The sequence below is a fragment of the Chiloscyllium plagiosum genome, chromosome 22 (assembly GCF_004010195.1).
Source record: "Chiloscyllium plagiosum isolate BGI_BamShark_2017 chromosome 22, ASM401019v2, whole genome shotgun sequence".
Lineage (NCBI taxonomy): Eukaryota > Metazoa > Chordata > Chondrichthyes > Orectolobiformes > Hemiscylliidae > Chiloscyllium > Chiloscyllium plagiosum.
In genome coordinates, this window is record NC_057731.1 from 28036751 (window position 1) to 28057099 (window position 20349).

The 20349-nt window shown below is 40.7% G+C and overlaps 1 protein-coding gene across 1 annotated transcript in view; it reads left to right on the plus strand.

Annotated features, from left to right (window-relative positions):
• The first annotated feature begins 6513 nt into the window (after positions 1-6513).
• LOC122561390 overlaps positions 6514-20349 on the plus strand; it is an 85943-nt gene continuing 72107 nt past the window's right edge. Inside the window, exons 1-2 of the mRNA XM_043713155.1 lie at positions 6514-6518; positions 8844-8921. Coding sequence (XP_043569090.1) covers positions 6514-6518; positions 8844-8921 — 83 coding nt within the window. The remainder of the gene's footprint in view (positions 6519-8843; positions 8922-20349) is intronic.

Here is a 20349-nt window from a genome sequence, read left to right on the forward strand (position 1 = left end):
GGGGTAGTTATAGGACAGATGTTAGGGGTAGGTTCTTTATTCAGCGAGTCGTGAGTTCATGGAATGCCCTGCCAGTAGCAGTGGTGGACTCTCCCTCATTATGGGCATTTAAGCGGGCATTGGATAGGCATATGGAGGATAGTGGGCTAGTGTAGGTTAGGTGGGCTTGGATCGGCGTAACATCGAGGGCCGAAGGGCCTGTACTGCGCTGTATTCTTCTATGTTCTATGTTCTATAATTAGGGAGGCCATCGGCTTGATGGCTCTGAATCAATACATTTGATGTACAATTCTTAACTGGTTATTTCACGCAATTTCATCATATTGACTGTACCTATTAATTTATGTCCATGCTGCCAGTGACAGACCTTAATTCTCCCAAAACATTTGCCAGGCTTGGAGGATTTAAACTATGGGGAGAGGCTGAACAGGCCGGGGCTGTTTTCCCTGAGCGTCGGAGGCTGAGGGGTGACCTTACAGAGGTTTATAAAATCATGAGGGGCATGGATAGGTAAATAGCCAAGGTATTTCCCTGGAGTGGGGGAGTCCAGAACTAGAGGGCATAGGGTTTAGGGTGAGAGGGGAAAAATTTAAAAGGGACCTAAGGGGGAACATTTTCACAGAGAGGGTGGTGCATGTATGGAATGAGCTGCCAGAGGAAGTAGTGGAGGCTGGTACAATTACAGCATTTAAAAGCCATTTGGATGGGCATATGAATAGGAAGGGGTTAGAGAGATATGGGGCAAGTGATGGCAAATGGAACTAGATTAGGCTGGGATATCTGGTCAGTATGGACAAGTTGGACCAAAGGCTCTGTTTCCGTGCTGTATATCTCTACAATTGATTGTTTCAAAAACAATTTGAGAAGTTTAACAAATATAATTTCAAATTTGATTTTAAAATGGATCTCAATTCTTGCCACTGTTTCATTGCATGATATATTAATCATGGCATTCCCTTTTTAAACTGAGACTGTCCGTTGGAATATGGGGATATGGAGGATCAAAGACTGTTAATCATCGAGCAGTTTCGTTTTGCTTTGCCATCTTGATAGGAAGTCAGGTGCTTGCAGTTTTCAGTCTCTCACATTCAGTCTCTGACACTTTGCATCAAATGTATGGTTGTTTTAACATTATCTTGTACTGTTACTTCAAAACCATAATGCTGCTTTAATTTGTCTTGGTTTACCAGCTCATATGTTTAGCTATGTACATTATGCTGGTTTGGGTAACTATACTTATAGTTTGCATTAGACCAGTGTTGTGTTAGTTACTACTTGCATTCCCAGAGCATTTCACAGGCATATTTACAGACCACACTTGATGTAAACTCACCTAAGGAAATATTAGGATTGGGGATCAACATTTGATCAAAGAGGTGGGTCTGAGAGAGCTTTTTGAAGGCAAGTAAAGAGAATTCCAGAAGTGGGAGATTCAGCAGCAGAAGGCACAGCTACTAATGGTGGAGCAATTTAAAAGGGACTTCTCAAGAGGCCATGTTTAGGTGGGTGCAGCTATCTTTAAAGTTGTAAGACTGGAGGAGGCTACAGAAATAGGAAGGGACAAGTCTACGATGGGATTTGAAAATGGGAATTCAATTTTAAAAATGGACTTTTGACCAGTCACAAAGCCGAACAATGTTTTATCTAAACCACAGAGTCTAGGCAGGCATTGGAAGTGAACACTGGTCCTTTTAGCATTGTGCACATTTGGATATCAAGTGATAAGAACATTGGCTGACACTCATTTCCTAGACTTCAACTTGAAGAACAGCCAATTAGAATAAAAATTAGAGGCTTCTTGATGTTTCTAAGAATTCCTCAGAAAAATATCAGGAGAGATTAGGGATCTTTGACAAAATAACACTTTGCCTACTCAATAGCATTGAGAACATTTTCAAATGTTATTTGGTGTTCATAAAGTACTTTGGGATGCTGTGAGGGATTAAGAACATAGAATAGTACAGGCCCTTCAGCCCTTGATGTTGTGCCGACCTTTTGTCCTACTCTAAGATCAAACTAACCTACATTCCCTTCATTTTACGATCATCCATGTGCCTATCCAAGAGTCGCTTTAATGTCCCTACCACTGCTGGCAGTGCATTCCATGCACCCACCATTCTCTGTGTAAACAACCTACCTCTGATGTCACCCCTAAACCTTCCTCCAATCCTCTTAAAATTATGCCCTCTTATGATAGCCATTACTGTCCTGGAAAAAAGTCTCTGGCTATCCACGCTATCTACGCCTCTCATCAACTTGTATACCTCTATCAAATCACCCCTCCTCCTTCTTCACTCCAGTGAGAAAAGCCCTAGCTCCCTCAACCTTTCTTCATAAGACATACCCTCCATTCTGGGCAGCATTTGGTAAATTGCCTCTGTACTCTCTCTAAAGCTTACATATCCTTCCTATAATGAGGTGACCAGAACTGAACGCAATATTCCAACTATGGTCTAACCAGGACTTTGTAGAGCTGCAGCATAACCTTGTGGATCTTAAACCCAATCCCCCGCTAATGAAAACCAACACACCATATGCCTTTGTAACAACATTATCAACATCGGTGGCAACTTAGAGGGACCTATGGACGTGGACCCTGAGATCCCTCTGTTCCTCCACAAAGCCAAGAATTCCAGCCTTTTACCCTGTAATCTACATTCAGCCCTGGTTTGCATTCTGTCAATGTCCTGTTGCAACCTACAACAGCCCTCCACACTATCTAACACTCCGCCAACCTTCATGTCATTGGCAAACTTACTAACCCACCCTTCCACTTCCTCATCCAAGTCATTTATATAAATATCAAAGAGCAAAGGTCCCAGAGCAGATCCCTGCAGAACACCAGTGGTCACTGAGCTCCAAGCTGAATACTTTTTATCTACTATCATCCTTTGTCTTCTATGCGTCAGCCAATTCTGTATTCAGTTGGCCAAATTTCCCTGTACCCCATGCCTCCTTACTTTCTGAAGGAGCCTGCCATGGAGAATCTGTTAAAATCCTTATACACCTCATCCACTGCTCTACCTTCATTAATGTGTTTTGTCACATCCTCCAAGAATTCAGTAAGGCTTGTGAGGCATGACCTGCCCCTCTCAAAGTCATGCATAACTATCTCTAATCAAACTATGGTTTTCCAAATAATCATAAATCCTGTCTCTCAGAATCCTCTCCAATAATTTGCCCACCACTGACGTAAGACTGGCTGGTCTGTAATTCCCAGGGTTATTCCTGTTCCTTTTCTTGAACAAGGAAATAGCATTTTCCACCCTCCAACCATCTGGTACTACTTCAGTGGACAGTGAGGACACGAAGATCATTGTCAAAGGTGTAGCAGTCTCTTCCCTTGCTTCCCCTAGTAACCTCGAATATATCTCATCTGGCCCAAGGGACTTATCTATCCTCATGTTTTTCAAAATTTGCAGCACATCCTTTTCCTCAACATCCATCTGTTTAAGCATATGAGCCTGTTTCACTCTTTCCTCACAAATGACAAAGTCTCTCTCACTAATGAATACTGAAGCAAAATATTCATTGAGGATCTCCCCTACCTCCTCTGACTCCAGGCAGCATAAGTTCCCTCTACGATCCGTGACTGGCCCTACCCGCACTCTGGCCATCCTCTTGTTCCTCACATAAGTGTATATTACCTTGGGGATTTCCTTAATCCGACCTGCCAAGCCTTTTTCATGCCCCCTTCTAGCTCTCCTAAATTGATTCTTCAGTTCCTTCCTGTCTACATTGTAAACCGTTACAGCCCTGTCTGATTCTTGCTTTCTCAACCTTGAGTAAGTTTCCTTCTTCCTCTTGACTTCCACAACTCTTGATACCCAAGGTTCCTTCACCCTACCATCCCTTCCTTGCCTCAATGGGACAAACCTATCCAGCACTTGCAGCAAGTGCTCCCTAAACGACTTCCACATTTCTGTTGTGCATTCCCCTGAGAATATCTGTTCCCAATTTATACTCCACAGTTCCTTCCTAATAGCATTATAATCCCCTCTTCCCCAATTAAGTACTTGCCCATACCGTCTGCTCCTATCCCTCTCCATAACTGAAGTCAAGGTCAAGGAGTTGTGATGACTATCACCAGAGATGCTCTCCCACTGCAATATCTGTCACCTGACCTGGTTCATTGCCAATCATCAAATTCAATATGGCCACCCCTCTCCTCGGCCTATCTACATATTAGTCAGGAATCCTTCCTGGACACACCTGACAAAATCATCTCCATCCAAACAATTTGCACTAAGTAGGTTCCAAATATTAGGGAAATTAAAGTCAGCCTTGACAACAGCCCTGCTACTTCTGCACCTTTCCAAAATCTGCTTCCCAATCTGCTCCTCCATGTCTCTGTTGTTATTGCGGGTCTATAGAAAACTCCCAATAAAGTGACTGCCTATTTCCTGTTTCTGACTTCTACCCATTTTCCTCCCTTTCTGCAGCTGTTACACTATCCCTGATCAGCAATGCCACTTCCCCACCTCTTTTACCTCCCTCCCAACTACTTTTGAAACATCTAAACCCTGGAACCTCCAACAACCATTTCTGCCCCTGTGATACCCGAGTCTCCATAATGGCCACAACATCGTAGCTCCAAGTACTGATCCATGCTTTAAGTTCATCACCTTTTTTCCTGACACTTCTTACGTTAAAATAGACAAATTTCAACTCATCACACTGACTACAACTTTGCCCTATCAATTGTCTATCCTTCCTCAGAGACACTTTACACGCTGTATCTGCCTATTCACCAGCTACCCCATCCTCTGGTCCATAGCTCCAGTTCCAATCTCCCTTCCAAACTAGTTTAAACCCTCCCAAAGAGCTCTAGCAAACCTCCCGGCCAGAATGTTGGTGCCTTTTCAGTTCAAGTGCAACCCATCTTCCATGTACAGATCCCATCTTCCCCAGAAGGTATCCTAGAGATCCACATATCTGAAGCCCTCCCTCCTACACCAGCCCTGCAGCCACATGTTCAGCTACACTCGCTCTCTGTTGCTAGCCTCACTAGTCCATGGCATTGGTAGCAATCCTGAGATTACTACACTGCTAATCCTGCCTTTAAACTTCCACTGGGCAGCACGGTGGCTTAGTGGTTAGCACTGTTGCCTCACAGCGCCAGGGACCCGGGTTCGATTCCCATCTTGGGCAACTGTCTGTGTGGAGTTTGCACATTCTCCCCGTGTCTGCGTGGGTTTCCTCCGTGTACTCCGGTTTCCTCCCACAATTCAAAGGTGTGTGGGTCAGGTGAATTGGCCATGCTAAATTGCCTGTAATGTTAGGTGCATTAGTCAGGGGTAAATATAGGGTAAGGGTCTGGGTGGGTTACTCTTTAGAGGGTCGGTATGGACTTGTTGGGCCAAAGGGCCTGTTTCCATACTGTAGGGAATCTAATGTAATCTAATCTAATAACTCCCTATATTCACATTTCCCTTTTCCTAGTTATGTCATTGGTACTGATGTGTACCACAACTTCTGGCTGCTCATCATCCCCCTTAAGAATCCTGTAGACTCGATCCGAAAACTCCCTGACCCTGGCACCCGGGAGGAAACATACCATCTGGGAGTCTCATTCGCCATCACAGAACCTCCTGTCTGTTCCTCTCACCATTGAATCTCCTATCACTATCACTCTCCTATTCTCCCCCCTTACCTTCTGAGCCACAGAGGCAGGCTCAGTGCCAGAGACCTGGCTGCTGAGGCTTTCCCCGTTAGGTCATTTCCCCCAGCAGTGTCCAAAATGGTATACTTATTATTGAGGGAGATTGCCACCGGGGGTCCCTCACTGTCTGCTTACCCTTACCCTCTCCTGACGTTCACCCAGCTACCTTTATCCTGTAACTTAGGCATGACTACCCCCCTATAATGCCTCTCTATCACCCCCCTCAGCCTCCCAAATGATCTGAAGTTTATCCCGCTCCAGTTCCCTAACGCAGTCTGTGAGAAGGTGGAGTTGGGTGCACTTATTAGATTTCCTACGTGTGGAAGCAGGCCATTTGGTCCAACAAATCCCACCCAAACCCATTCCCCTATCCTATATTTACCCCTGAGTAATGCACCTAACACAATGGACAATTTAGCATGGCCAATTCACCTGACCTGCATATCTTTGGATTGTGGGAGGAAACTGGAGCACCCAGAGGAAACTCGCGCAGACACGGGGAGAATGTGCAAACTCCACACAGACAGTCACCTGAGATGGGATTTGAACTTCTTGCAGGTGAAGTCAGCAGGAACACCAGTGGTGATCCTTGCCTCCCACATCCTGCAAGAGGAGCATGCAATTGCCCTAGCTTCCAACCCCCTGCTCTAAATTGCCAAAAGAGATTACAAATAAAGCCTTACGTTACCAACTCCATACGGAGTCTTTTCTTTGGTTAGAGGTGGACGATGGGTGGGAGACATTATACTTGTAGTGTATTGGGTTTAGCCACTACCTGCATATATTAGTTCACTTACCCAGCCGTCCCCGTGTCCACTTCCGATCCTGTTCAGCCTTCGTTCTGCTGATTCATGAGGTAAGTGTTTCATAATGAAAGGTATCTTTCCAACTACTCCGTGGCTCCCGCTGTCACGACTCCCACTGCTGAAACAAAGTTATATAATTGTGGGCCTGTTTGTTACTTTCTACCTGCTGTAAATTGAAACAGCTAGACATCTACCGTCAATATATTTCACTGTTCCTCCCTGGGGTGGACTGCGAGCCCTTTCTCAACCTCCCATTATTGTGAGTGGTTCACAGTTCATTGATGGTATCCATATCCTGGTTCATTCAATCAATTGCTCTTTGCCATGCTGGGCTTTTTATTGAAAGAGTTGAGGTAAGGATAGACTAAAAATGGTACACGTCCTAAAATAACTGGGCTGGCTATGGAACTGTCTGAATAATAACAATGACTGCACTTCATCAATAATCCCTTGACTGTGAAGTACTTAAGTCCTTTGAGGAATTGTCTTTTTCCATCTATCCTCTGCAGTGAATTGCCAAAATTGATTGAAACAAATCCTTCCGTAATTAAATATGAAGAAGTTAGAAGAAAACAGGAAAGCTAGAGACGTAGTTGAGGCACAGCGAGGGCAACTGAAACCACTATCTCAAAGGGATCAAGCGACAAGCGTATTGTTGGAGAGAAAAGAAATGAAACTGAAGGGTATAGGTAATCTCTGAGAAGAGGGCGGTTTTAGTGATTGCCTCCTGTTTCAAAAATGCATCAGGTAAAACTTTGCAGGTATCCCTGGAGTGGACCAGCAAGTATGGTGGCTTATAAAATTGGCAGTTGTTCTGTGCCTATATATTTGACTTATATTCCCAATCTGTATTTTAGTGCATGAGGGAGGGACAGTTGACTCCACGAAGTTGCAAATTAGTGGCTGCTTATGGGCCTCTTTCTGTCTGAGGGAATGGGTGACTGATGTCTCCTGTTTGTGCACCATACAAACTCCCCCCACATGCACAGCAGAAGATTGCATTGTACGTTATCTGCATCCCATTGATGGTCCTTGTTGGGAACTCTGGTGCTGCCGAGGTTAGAGCACTGCTAGCCATCATTCTCTGAGATGGTCCCTCCTCCTGGATGGGAGTGCATGTCTCTCCCTGAGCTACTTAATGCTGTAAAACTGCCTGACCAAGAGGAACTGGGCTCACATCTGATCTTTCAGTCCATCCTGTTTCATAGGTCTGCTGCTTTCTGCTGCTTGCAAACTTGTGCGTGTCTGCACAGTGTCAATAGATGTGCTTCAAAAAGATTTGCATGGAACATCGACAGGTTTTTAGTAAAAGTCATCTTCAGCACTGTGCTGTTTAGGTGCTGCAGAATCTTTTTGTATCAATGATGCTTCGAATTTGCAGAACAGAAACACACTATTGTTTCTGTCAATGTTTATATTGTCACCCAAGTCTCTTTCCACTCTATTTCCTTCCAACTCTACCGAAGTATGCTCCTGTTCCTTCTTTCCTTGTGTGCAAATCCTGTTTCCCCTTAAATATATTGGTGTTATTACCTGCTTTAGGGAAGTTCCATATTTTCACCACTACCTAAGTGAATTTTGAATTGAATTCTCTTAAATCACTTATGAGATTTATTAGTAACTATGTTATGTTTGTATATTATCTTAGTTTTGAATTCCCTTATAAATGGAAGCATGTTCTCTGTTGCTGTGCTATCAATTCCCTTCATAATTTTAAACATTGCAATCAGGTCAGGCCTCAGTCTTATCAAAATAAAAGTGTTCAAGTCTATTCAAACTTTATTGATAGTTGTATCCTGTCAGTTCTGGTATCATCCTGATACATTTTTTATGCACTTTATTCAGCGCTTATATATTTCTGCACTGTTGACTAACCCAGGTTCTATATAAGTATAATATGGCTTCATTGAATACTATTCGGATGAAATAAACCCCAGTGCTTTGTCTGTACTCGAATGGCTTGATTAACATGTTTTCAATAACTATTTTTGATAATTATCATAGAAAAATGAAATGTTTAAATCCAATTTATATTGAAAGCTCTTTATTTGAACAAATGCACTCAAGATACATGAATTAGAATTGCCATTCTATGCTTTCACATTCTTGTTATGTGATATTCTCTAGAGCCTAAACTGAATGCCTACTTGATTGTGCTGTATTGAAGATCATTTAAGATAAAGTGTTGGTGCTTTACAAAAGTTACAACTGCAGCATGTGAGAATTTGCATGATCGTGGATTTGTGTATTTGTATATAACAAGCTAGAAATTAAACCGTTTTTAAAAAAAACACTGCATCCCCTCGCCCTTAATTACATTGTAAAACGTGTATTGTCAAACTGTAGGAGCCTTATGTTCTTGTTATTTTTTAAAGCGGGGGCTTGGTGGGGAAACCAGCAGCGGCCTACAGAGGAACGTGGCAGTCTGGCAGGCAAAGCAGCAGCAAGGAGAGGTATGTACTCACATTTCAGATTGAGGACAATCAGAAACAAGAACAAAGTATCACTCTTTATGAGATGAGAACAGCTCATGATTATTGTGTACCCCCCAATAACCATAACCCTAGCCATAACCTGACACTACCTTAGCTTTCAAAATAAAAGAATAATGTAATATGAGATCTACATCAAGTCTAAAACATCCAAGGCTTGTGTTTTTTAAAAAAAATTCCTCTATTTATAGTAAGTGGTAGAAATACAGACCTAAAAATTGCCTGCATTTGAGCAGAATGGCATAAGAGATGCTTTTAAATCCAAGACTGATGTCCCTTTTGAATAGATATTAATGCTTATGTTGAAGTTGTCAATATTTGTAGGTTTCCACCATTCAATTGGAGACGCTACAGAACAGAACAAAATGTTAACTAATGAAGCTGACTTCAGAGAATGTGGCACTGTTCACTTGATTGAAATGTTACCCCATAGTAGTTATATCTGTGAATCACTGCAAATTATTTGAAATTTTAATTTCAAGTTTTGAAGGAAGAGTGGATAGCAGGGCTTCTGATTAAAAATATTTGAAGGTCTGATAATTTTAGAATTTGATTTACTATTGGTTTAATGAACTTGGAAATGGGTGTTTTGGGAACAATTTGAATATACAAAGACATTACAAATGAGTTTAAAATGTGTACAGTTATTAAATATGCAGATTCTTGTGAACATATTAATTGTGTATATTAAAGTGTTTAATTTATTGTAATACGGTTTTTAAAATTTGAAAATGTCTGCTGAAATTTTACATTAATGCAGTTGCATGAATAATGTTTAAGAATCAAATGAACTGAGATGTCATTCCCTTTACTCTCGCATTCAAAATTGAAAAAGGCTCTGATATTCTTACTCCTATCAGATCTCAAGGTTTTGTTGCAGTAAACCTCCAGTCACAAAGTTTATGATACTGGTGAATCTTAAGGTCATTGAGTTTAGTGCCAATTGAGCACTGCTTACTTGGGGATAGTAGGATACTCTCTAAATTTAAGAAAAATACTAATAATGCATTATTTTAATACATTTAAAAATAGATTTACAAATATCACTATTAACACATAATTGAAACTGGTGTGGAAATCATGTATAAATTACCAATGATGTATTGGAAATATATGCATTATATAACACAAAGAAATACAACAGTGTAGTGTCGTACAAAATTAAAATATTGGCAGAATATAACACAAAACTTAGGATTTTAAAAAAATTATTAGACTCCTAATGCCTTCCAGTACATTTCCAATATCATAGTGAATTACTTGTGTATTACATGTTACTTTTATTTGTAGAATTTATTGATAACAATGCATCAAGAATTATCAGTGAAGACAAAATGCTGGAATCTGTCTGCACCTGAAGTCCTCCCTCCTGACAGCAATGTGGATACACCAACACCACATAAACTACAGTGATTCTGGGTCACCGCCACCACCTCAAGTGATGGATAGTAAATGCTGGCCTTTCCAGCAGTGTACGCATTCCATGAATGGATTTTCTTTTTTAAAAATAAGATTTTCTGTTCTCTCTCTAGAAGCTGCGTGTTTCCAGCATTTTCTGTTTTCATTTCAAATTTTCTGGCACTGCCTTTTTTAATTTGCTTTTCGTTGTCCTGAAACTGGTTTTGTTGGAAGTAGGTGAATTGAATATTGATTACTTTGTCTATACACTGACCTGGCTTACTTTCAAAGTTGTTGATATATATTTGTGCAACTCAGTGAGTGCATTGCAGATTTTGTTTAAAAGTCAAATATGTTTCAAACTAACATTATACGAGTTGTCATAATCTGCAGGAATGTTCCAACAAAAATTCAGATTTGTTGTAAATCAGAAAATTGAAACTAAACTTTAATCTGAACTTCAGTCTTAAATTTCGCATAACATGAAGTATCAACTTTGACCACCAGAAACAGGCATTTCAATGACATGGCTATACCTTTGGATAGTGAGATGTCATTATTGACTTTTATTTGTAACCATACTAAACCTCTTTTTGGATTTATATGCACAGTAACTCTAACAAGATTAGTGTCATCATCATGGTTTAGAGTTGAATTTGACAGTGGGTGGATGCTCATGCATGAATTGGAATTATCTTCCTTTTCTTGTACTTCTCTTCCTGCTGCTCTCCCACACCTGTTACTACTCCTCCCTGTCCTCTTTGAAAGCAGGTCTGACCCACTGATGTTGCAAATAACTCCAGTATCCTGTCTCAAGTACAGTAGTTTGCGTGTTCCTTAAGTAGGACTCATGGCTGACCTATCTCTCAAGTCTTCTCTGAGGAACTTTTAAAATTCCTAGTTTTACACACTGTTCAGATCACACACAGATCTGTGCCAGAAGGTGTGTATGCAAAACGTGCAGAGCACCAGGGCTCTTTCTCAAATTGAGGGTCCTGGACTCTCTTCCAGCACAATAGCAATCATTGGTCAAGTCAACCGCACAAGATGCCACAGCTCCTCCCTTTTTCTGTCATGTACCACTCTGCTTCTGTTGGGCATTAGATGCTTTCTTGACTCTAAACCCAGAGCACAAGGCAAGATAAGGTACCCAGTGTATCTAAGTTCACTTTATCTCCACAAGGGTTCTTCCTGAACTTGTCTCTTGATGTTGTGTCCCTTCTCTATCTCCTCCCTCAATGATGTGGCCCTTTATGACTTCCACATTCAACTCTGTAGCCCTGGTTGCATTTTGTGTATTGGGTTATTCAGTGCCTCGCACAACCTCTCAGAAATGCTTTTCGGAGAAGTACTTTTGTCTTCAGTGTAGTTATGTAAGCAATTCTGACAACCGAGATTCACAAATGGGAAGGTCCAATTGGTGGTGCTGCAGTTGGATCTTTTGGTGCTTCAAGGCCTCTCGAAGGTCTGAACGAGAATTTTTGGCACATGTACACACTTCTGATGCAAAATGTATGAAATATGTTATTCTTGACTGACGAACCCAGAAACTGGAGAAACACCTTGACCCATGTATTCTCTTCCTGGTCCTGACAAGAGGGAATTTTTAGAATATCTACCCAACAGTTTATGAAGAATTTTGCCATATCATTTCATATATGGAACGGTTTAGTGAAGAGTACCTGAGAAACATCAGGGGAATGCCATCGCTTGAAAGTCATGCACTAAGTTGCCTTGAACATTTATTACAATTCTTTCATCATAAATTTTAGCATTTTCTTCTTATGATCATAATGGGAATGTGAAAACTCTTCAAAAGAATACTTCATTACAGGCACTAGATATATCCTTAACATTGCTATATTAACAACTTGTCAAGGAAATATCTGGGGTTTACCACATGGTTAACGCTAGGAATTAATTGGATTTCTGAACTATTGAACATCAACCTGTTTGAATTATATTAGCATCTATACTTTTGCAGGCCTTGATTGGAATTCCAAATTTACTGAGAAAATTGATGAAACTTTTTGTGCCAATTATGGAAGAAGCAAGATGAGCTATTAATTACTTATTAGCTTTTGAATCTTAGCGGTGCACTAACATTGAGTACGCCAAGCAATTAGTACATATGGTTAATTGATTAAGTAACAGTTTACAAAGTCAGTTCCATTATCTTACAGTAATTCTGCATTAGCTACTTGTTGATTATAAATTGATGATTGCGATCAATAGCTGAGATCTGGAGAGTTCACAATTCTCTCACTTCTGGAGAGTTAAATTTTAGATTTGACTCCTCAGTAATCTGACATGTTATATAGGGCCCACTTGTTTGAATATATCAATGTCTGTGGCCATGAAATTTGGTTCTGCAATACCTGGTTTGTTAATGTTATAAGTGCTATTTTGTCTTCAAATTGGAGTTCAAGGTACTTGTGACTGCCTGGTGTAAGACACCATATGTATACACAGAGGTTGTGAACATGTGGCAGAGTCAATATCAGCCCTGCCATTTTGGGGTTCAATGCAGCCGTTAGTATCCTCTGTTAATCTTGTGGAGCTGAATGCGTGCTCAGCAGGAGCAAGAAGCTCCAACAAGTCCTGTTGAAAGGGATCATTTTCTACTTTCAGGATTAGTAGATTTCAGAGTTGTCTTATGTTACTGAAGTCTGAAGGGAATGGTGTGGTGTGTGCTACAGGACTTGGTCCAACTTCAGCAATTCTTCGCAAGTCACTTGTTTCAAAACTTAAGTGCAGTAAAATGCAGTTTGTTTCTGTTTATTGATTCACGAGATAAGAGTGTCGCTGTCTAGGCAGCATTTATTACCCATCCCTAATTGCCAGAGGGCAGTTAAGAGTCAACTACATTGCTGTGGGTCTGGATTCACATGTAGGCCCAACCAAGTAAGGATGGCAGTGTCTTTCCCTAAAGGGCATTAGTGAACCAGAAGGGTTTTTCCTGACAATTGGCAATGGATTTGTGGTCAATGTTAGATTCTTAATTCCAGATATTTATTGAATTCAAATTCCACCATCTGCTGTGGCGGGGTTTGAACCTGGGTCGCCAGAACGTTATCTAGGTCTCTGGATTAATAGTCCAGTGATAATACCACTCGGTCTTCACCTTCCCTAGAGTTCTTTCATCTACAGCATGATGGGGAGAAGGGACAGTGGCAGTACAGCTTAGAACAAACTGCTGAGTGAGGGACGAGGGGAAGATAGGTTCTTAGCTGACCATATCCACCCAATGTGTTCAGCAATTCTCTACTTTAGGACTTCTGTGAAGAAGAATGCACTTGTCATTGCTTCACTCCAAGGGGCTCACCCTTAAATCTGCTACCAGTTGCTACAGCTGCAGTCTCAATGGAATGCAGGGTTTCGGTGAGACCTCAACTGGAATATAATATGCAGATTTGGTTTCCTTAAGAGAGGATATACTTGCATTTGAGGTGGCACAGCAAAGGCTTACCTAATTGATCCTAGTGTTGAGAAGGTTGCCCTGTCATGAGAGGCTGAGTAAATGGGCTCTTTATTCTGTGGAATTTAGAAGAATGAGAGGCAATCTCATTTAAATGTACAAAAATATGAAGGGCTTGACAGGATAGGTATGAAGAGATTGTTGCGTTCACTGAGAAATTTAATATATAGGGCACAATTTCAGAATAGGGTCCAATCACTTATGATTAAGTTGAGGAGAAATTACATCAGTCAAAATGTTTTCAGTTTTTGGAATTTGCAAACAGAGGGTTGTGGATGCTCCTTGGATGAATAACTTTAAGGCTGTGATTGACAGATTTCTCGGTATCACAGAAAACAGACATATGCAGGAAGGTGGAGTTGAGGTTGAAAATCAACCATGATCATATTCTCTTACTACGACTTGAGGACAGGTGTTTTCAACAGTGACACATGATCATGCTACCACACAAAATGTGATGGAACTGGCCTCTCGAGCCTGGAACCCTACCACTAACTACCATGACTATATGGTACCACTAATTTCACAAAGTTTTCCTTGCATGCCTTTTGTGGATTAAATAAATATAGTAGGATACAGTACAATATTGTGCCTTGTAGGATATTCTATATTATTAGATATTCTGTTTTGTCGTACTTAGTACACTGTTTTGTAAAGTCCTTGGATTTCACTTCCTAGTCTAATAACAATTGTCTGCATAAGACAGGTGACTGCTTAACCTAGGTTCCATTAATAGGTGTTTAATCATGATTAAGACTGAATCTTAAAAGCAGAAGCAGCCTGTGTATAATAACACAGTTTTGTAAGTGATTATGTGATGCAAAATCTGTTTCTCTGCTACGACACACTAATGAAATTCAATGCCCAGCAGCATAATATGTCATTCTCAGGAAACCACCCAGAAACTTGCTGGGGCTATTATGTGACAAATCTGAGTTATGACAACAGTTTTAAGGAGCTTATGAGACTTCTTTCCTCCCCCTCCCTTACATCTTGGTTAAATCTTTGTGTGTTGGTGTTTGGTGTGTTGATTAGATTCAAGATGAACTCATTTCACATAATGCTGCTTAAGTAATATGATCAGAGCAAAATTCACTTATCTGTGCAGATAATTTTCCAAAGCATTTCAATTGCATTTAGTACTTAATATTACTATTCAACTAAGTGTTTGCCTTCTCAGTAAATTTCCCTTTTAATACCCTGACACGCGCTTGCATTTACACAGATTTGAAAGATAACTTCAGCATAGTCCCAAGTTTTATTCTGTGCAAACATAGGGTGAGATTTTGGTTTGGTCATTCTATGCTGGGGGCTGTTTCAATATCAAGAAATCTGTGCCCAATAGTTTTTAACTGCAGACAGATGGTTTTTTTTCTGCAATAATGTGCAGTGTTATTTCCAGCTCCCAGGTTGTAAATGTAGACTAGGTGAAACCTATCTGGTACAACGTAGACAGTCTTAAAGGCTCTTGAAAGACTCCAAAGCTAAAGCTGTCGTTGTGATACATTTCTATAACAGTAATGCCAACCTTTGTGCAACAGTATAGTGAGTGAGTGTGAATAATGGTGTGTATGTTTCTGTTAGGGCCACTGGTTACCCTATCTATATTGTGGGATGGAATTGGTAGCAGAGCAGTGCACACATGTACTCAACTTCACTTGCCAACTTTGAACTTCAGAATTACTGGTGAATTAGATGTTGATCAGAAAGCAAAATTGGACAGAGACATGGATACAATAATGTATGGAAAGAAAGAATTGTGGATACTGGCGCTCTGAAACAAACAAAAACAAATTATTGAAGAAACTCGGTGGGTCTAGCAGCATCTATGGAGAGAAAGCAGAGTTAACGTTTCAAGACCAGTGACCCTTTTTCAGAATGTTTTGAAGAAGGGTCGCTGGACTCTGTTAATTTTGTTTTCTCTGCACAGATGCTGCCAGACCTGCTGAGTTTCTCTAGAAATTTTATTTAGATTTTAAAAATAGTGGCAGTGTCTGTCCTTGATGTTTTTCAGAGGGGCAATAAACCAGGCCAGGTTTCGATCAGTCTGATCTGGTACAGAGATGAAAAGGATTTTGAGAGGCCTTTTGTTTATATGTGAACAGATGAGACTACAGGCCAGGGTGGCCATGTTTTAGCAATAGCCTGTGTAATGAAAGGGGAGTGGTCAGCTCTTTAGCTGAACTGAGCAGTTTTTAGTTTGGTCCTGAACTGGGAAGTTCAACAGAGAGCTGTATGGAAACTCTCTCTCTTTTCTGCCCTTCAACTTCAATCTGTAAGCATGTTGTTCCATTTATACTGTTTTTTTAAAGGGAGTTTGCTTATTGGGACTGATTCAGAACAGCATAATTAAGTTGAGCTGGATAGGTTGAGTTCTGTAAGGGTTCTTTGTTCTGTTCTTTGTATTTCATTGTGTGAATAAACTTTTGGTCTGTTTTAAAATCTAGTAGTCAACCTAGCTATCTTATTCTGGGTAATTTTCACTGTACACTTAGCGAAACAAAGTGCAAAGTTAGGTCTAGGGCTGCCTGCTTAAGAATGTTTTGAGTGGTCTAGTCTAGTCCATAACACATCAAATTGGATGGAACAATACAGCTTCAGATTTTTTTTTTAACAACCACTACATTGTACAATACACGAGACCAAGATTGTCATTTCAGTTTGTATTGAAGGAACGTTCTGAGTCAGGGTGTTGTCTTTCTGTTAAACATCTGCCCCTTACATGCATTGCGTATTGGTTATTGTAAAGTCGTCTTGGCAGCAGGTGCTGAATTGAGATGATGATGCAAATAAAGTAAGCCCAGGCAGTCCCTTGGTTGTGAACTGGTTCCACTCTGAAGTCCCGATTGCGAGTCAATTTGCACGTAAGGCAGAGCACAGTGTTGGACAATATAAAGGACCATTCATAAATACAGGAAATGTTGGATCATTAAAATGGCATCACTGTGTGAAATCATGATTCTAAATACATCATTCAGAAATTAGATGTTTGGATACTTGGGATCTCCATAGTCATAATGAATAACATTGTTATGGATGACCATTAAGATAAAAATAGTGTAAAACAAAACGAATTTCAGAGTTATAAACATTTCACTTTCCGTTGATCACGTTGTTGGGTTGACTTGATTAAATTCTCAGTTATTTCTATACTTTATAAAATTAAATAAGTGAGTTTTTACTAACTTATTTTCAGGATGATGTTTTTCTCCTTAATTTCTTTGCACAATTGCTTTTACGTGCAGTTGTGGCAAGAGATAGTGGGAATGGAAAGTGGAATTCAAGAGTTTTATCGCAAAGTCTAGGCAGAGCCTTTTCAATTGGCAACAAAGGAACACATTCAGTTGTTTGTTTGTGTTAGAGTCGATTTGGTACACGTCACCGAGGATCGGTTTTAGTGCTGGATTTTGAATGCTTTTGACCTTATTCATCTGATTTAACCTGTTCACTGATGGATTTAAAGGTATCTATTAAACAAACTGAATTTGACCAGTTTATCGTGCATTGTGATGCTTGAGAAGACAGTACATGAAGTCTTCCATTTGTTGTCTTAAGTATTTAATCCCATTTGAGATCAGTTTGGATGTAGATTTCTGACAGTGAGATTGTGCAATACAGGTTAATTAAACTGTCTACTAAATTGATGAGGGGGGGACTAGAGACAGATCAGATGAGTGTAATTGTTGAAAGAAGATCAGAAAGTTCTTTGAGTGCCCTCAACAGCACCAAAACAATACACATCTTTTTATCTCATTTGTGTTTGCAGAATCCTACTGTTTTTGGTTAGTTGCTGCAATGTTCCACATAATGATAGTGAACACTAATATAATGTGATTTATTGAACCTAGAAGCATCTGAGATTTTTCAAGAACATGAAAGTATTAACTAAATATTTGAATTTTCTTCAATCTGTTGATATCTAATTACCTGAATAGTAACAGGCATAAATCTAAAGATAATGATGAAATGAATCCCAGACTGCTGTGGGAGGCAAGGGAGGAGAGTTTCTGGGGTTCACAGAGATATTTAATACTTTGGACACAGGAGAAGTGCCAAATGATTGGAGGAAAATGTGATTCATTTGGTCAAGAAGGGCAGCAAGGATAGGCTGAGTAATTACAGACCAGTTAGTCTGACATCAGTAGTAAGAAAATAATTGGAAAAAATTGTGAGGGACAGGATTAATCAATATTTAGAAAGATATGGATTAATCAGGTAATAATCAGCACAGATTTGTTGAATGGAGATCCTGTCTTGCTAATTTAGTTGGATTTTTTTGAAAAGGTGACTAATATATTGATTAAGGTAGTGCAGTTGATGTGATTTACATGGACTTTATTAAAACCTTTGATAATGTCCTACATGGAACTCTGGTCCAAAAGCTAAAAGCCCATGGGACCCAAGGCAAGTTGGCAAACTGAATTCAAAATTTGCATACAAATCGGAGGCAAAGCGTGATTATTGTGGGTTCTTCCTGTAATTGAAAGCCAGTGACCACCAGTGTACTAGAAGGGTTGATGCTAGTACCCTTGTTGTTTGTTTTGTACATTAATGACTTGGATGTGAAAGTGGAGAGTAAAATTAATAATTTTGCAGATGACACAAACATTGGTGGTGGTGTTGATAGTGCGGAAGATGGTCTTGGGCTACAGTCTGATATTGATTGGCTACTAAATTGGGCAGAGTGATCGCAGATTGAATTTAATCCTGATAAGTGATTAATCATGATGCATTTTGGGAGGCCTATTAAGAGAAGGGTATATACAATGAATGGTAGATCAATTCATTGAGAAACTGAGAAACAAACGAACCTATTGCACCAGTCCATAGATCCCTGAAGGTGTCAGTACAAGTACATAGGGTGATGAAGAAGGCATATGGGATGCTTTCCTTTGCTAACTTGATATAGAATAAAGGAGCAGGGAAATCTTGCTGCAGCTTTATAGACCATTGTTTAGGCTACAGATGGAACACTGTGCAGTTCTGACCGCTGCACTCTCGGGAGGATGTGATTACATTGGGGAGGGTGCAGAGGAGACTCACCAGGATATTGTGTGAGATGAAACGTTTCAGTTATGAGGAGAGAGTGGATAGGCTAGGTTTATTTTCCATGAAGCAGAGCCAGCTGGGGGGGGGGGGGGGTTTGATTGAGGCATACAAAGTTATGGGAGGCATAGGCAGGGTAGACTGTGTGCAAATCTATTCCCCATGGTAGGAATGTCTAAGACCAGAGAATATTAGTTTAAGATGAGGAATAAGTGATTTAGGGGGGATCTGAGGAAAAGTATTTTTTTCCACCAGAATGTGGTAGAAATATGGAATGTATTGCCCAAGAGGGTAATGGAGGCAGATCCACTCAAAACATTTAAGTAATCAAAGTTTGTGCGAAGATTTGTAGCTCGGGTGCTCGTTGTTGTGGTTCTGTTCGCCGAGCTGGAAGTTTTTGTTGCAAACGTTTCGTCCCCTGGCTAGGCGACATCATCAGTGCTTGGGAGCCTCCTGCGAAGCGCTTCTTTGATGTTTCCTCCGGTGTTTATAGTGGTCTGTCCCTGCTGCTTCCGGTTGTCAGTTTCAGCTGTCCGCTGTAGTGGTTGGTATATTGGGTCCAGGTCGATGTGTTTGTTGATGGAGTTTGTGGATGAATGCCATGCCTCTAGGAATTCCCTGGCTGTTCTCTGTCTGGCTTGCCCTATGATAGTAGTGTTGTCCCAGTCAAATTCACACACACGCAGACAACAAGCAACATGAACTCGACTGGGACAACACTACTATCATAGGGCAAGCCAGACAGAGAACAGCCAGGGAATTCCTAGAGGCATGGCATTCATCCACAAACTCCATCAACAAACACATCGACCTGGACCCAATATACCAACCACTACAGCGGACAGCTGAAACTGACAACCGGAAGCGGCAGGGACAGACCACTATAAATACCGGAGGAAACATCAAAGAAGCGCTTCACAGGAGGCTCCCAAGCACTGATGATGTCGCCTAGCCAGGGGACGAAACGTTTGCAACAAAAACTTTTAGCTCGGCGAACAGAACCACAACAACATTTAAGTAAGAGTGGGCGGCACGATGGCACAGTGGTTAGCACTGCTGCCTCATAGCGCCAGAGACCTGGGTTCAATTCCCGCCTCAGGCGACTGACTGACTGTGTGGAGTTTGCACGTTCTCCCTGTGTCTGCGTGGGTTTCCTCCGGGTGCTCCGGTTTCCTCCCACAGTCCAAAGATGTGCAGGTCAGGTGAATTGGCCATGCTAAATTGCCCGTAGTGTTAGGTATGGGGTAAGTGTGGGGGTATGGGTGGGTTGTGCTTCGGCGGGGCGGTGTGGACTTGTTGGGCCGAAGGGCCTGTTTCCACACTTTAAGTAATCTAATCTAATCTAATTGGGAATCTCCACGATTAACCAATTTGAACTAAAGCGGAGAACATCTTTTAAGCAGATCAAAAGTTATAGAGAAATTTAATAAAAATTTAATTAATGGGATGCATTAACATTTGAGTACA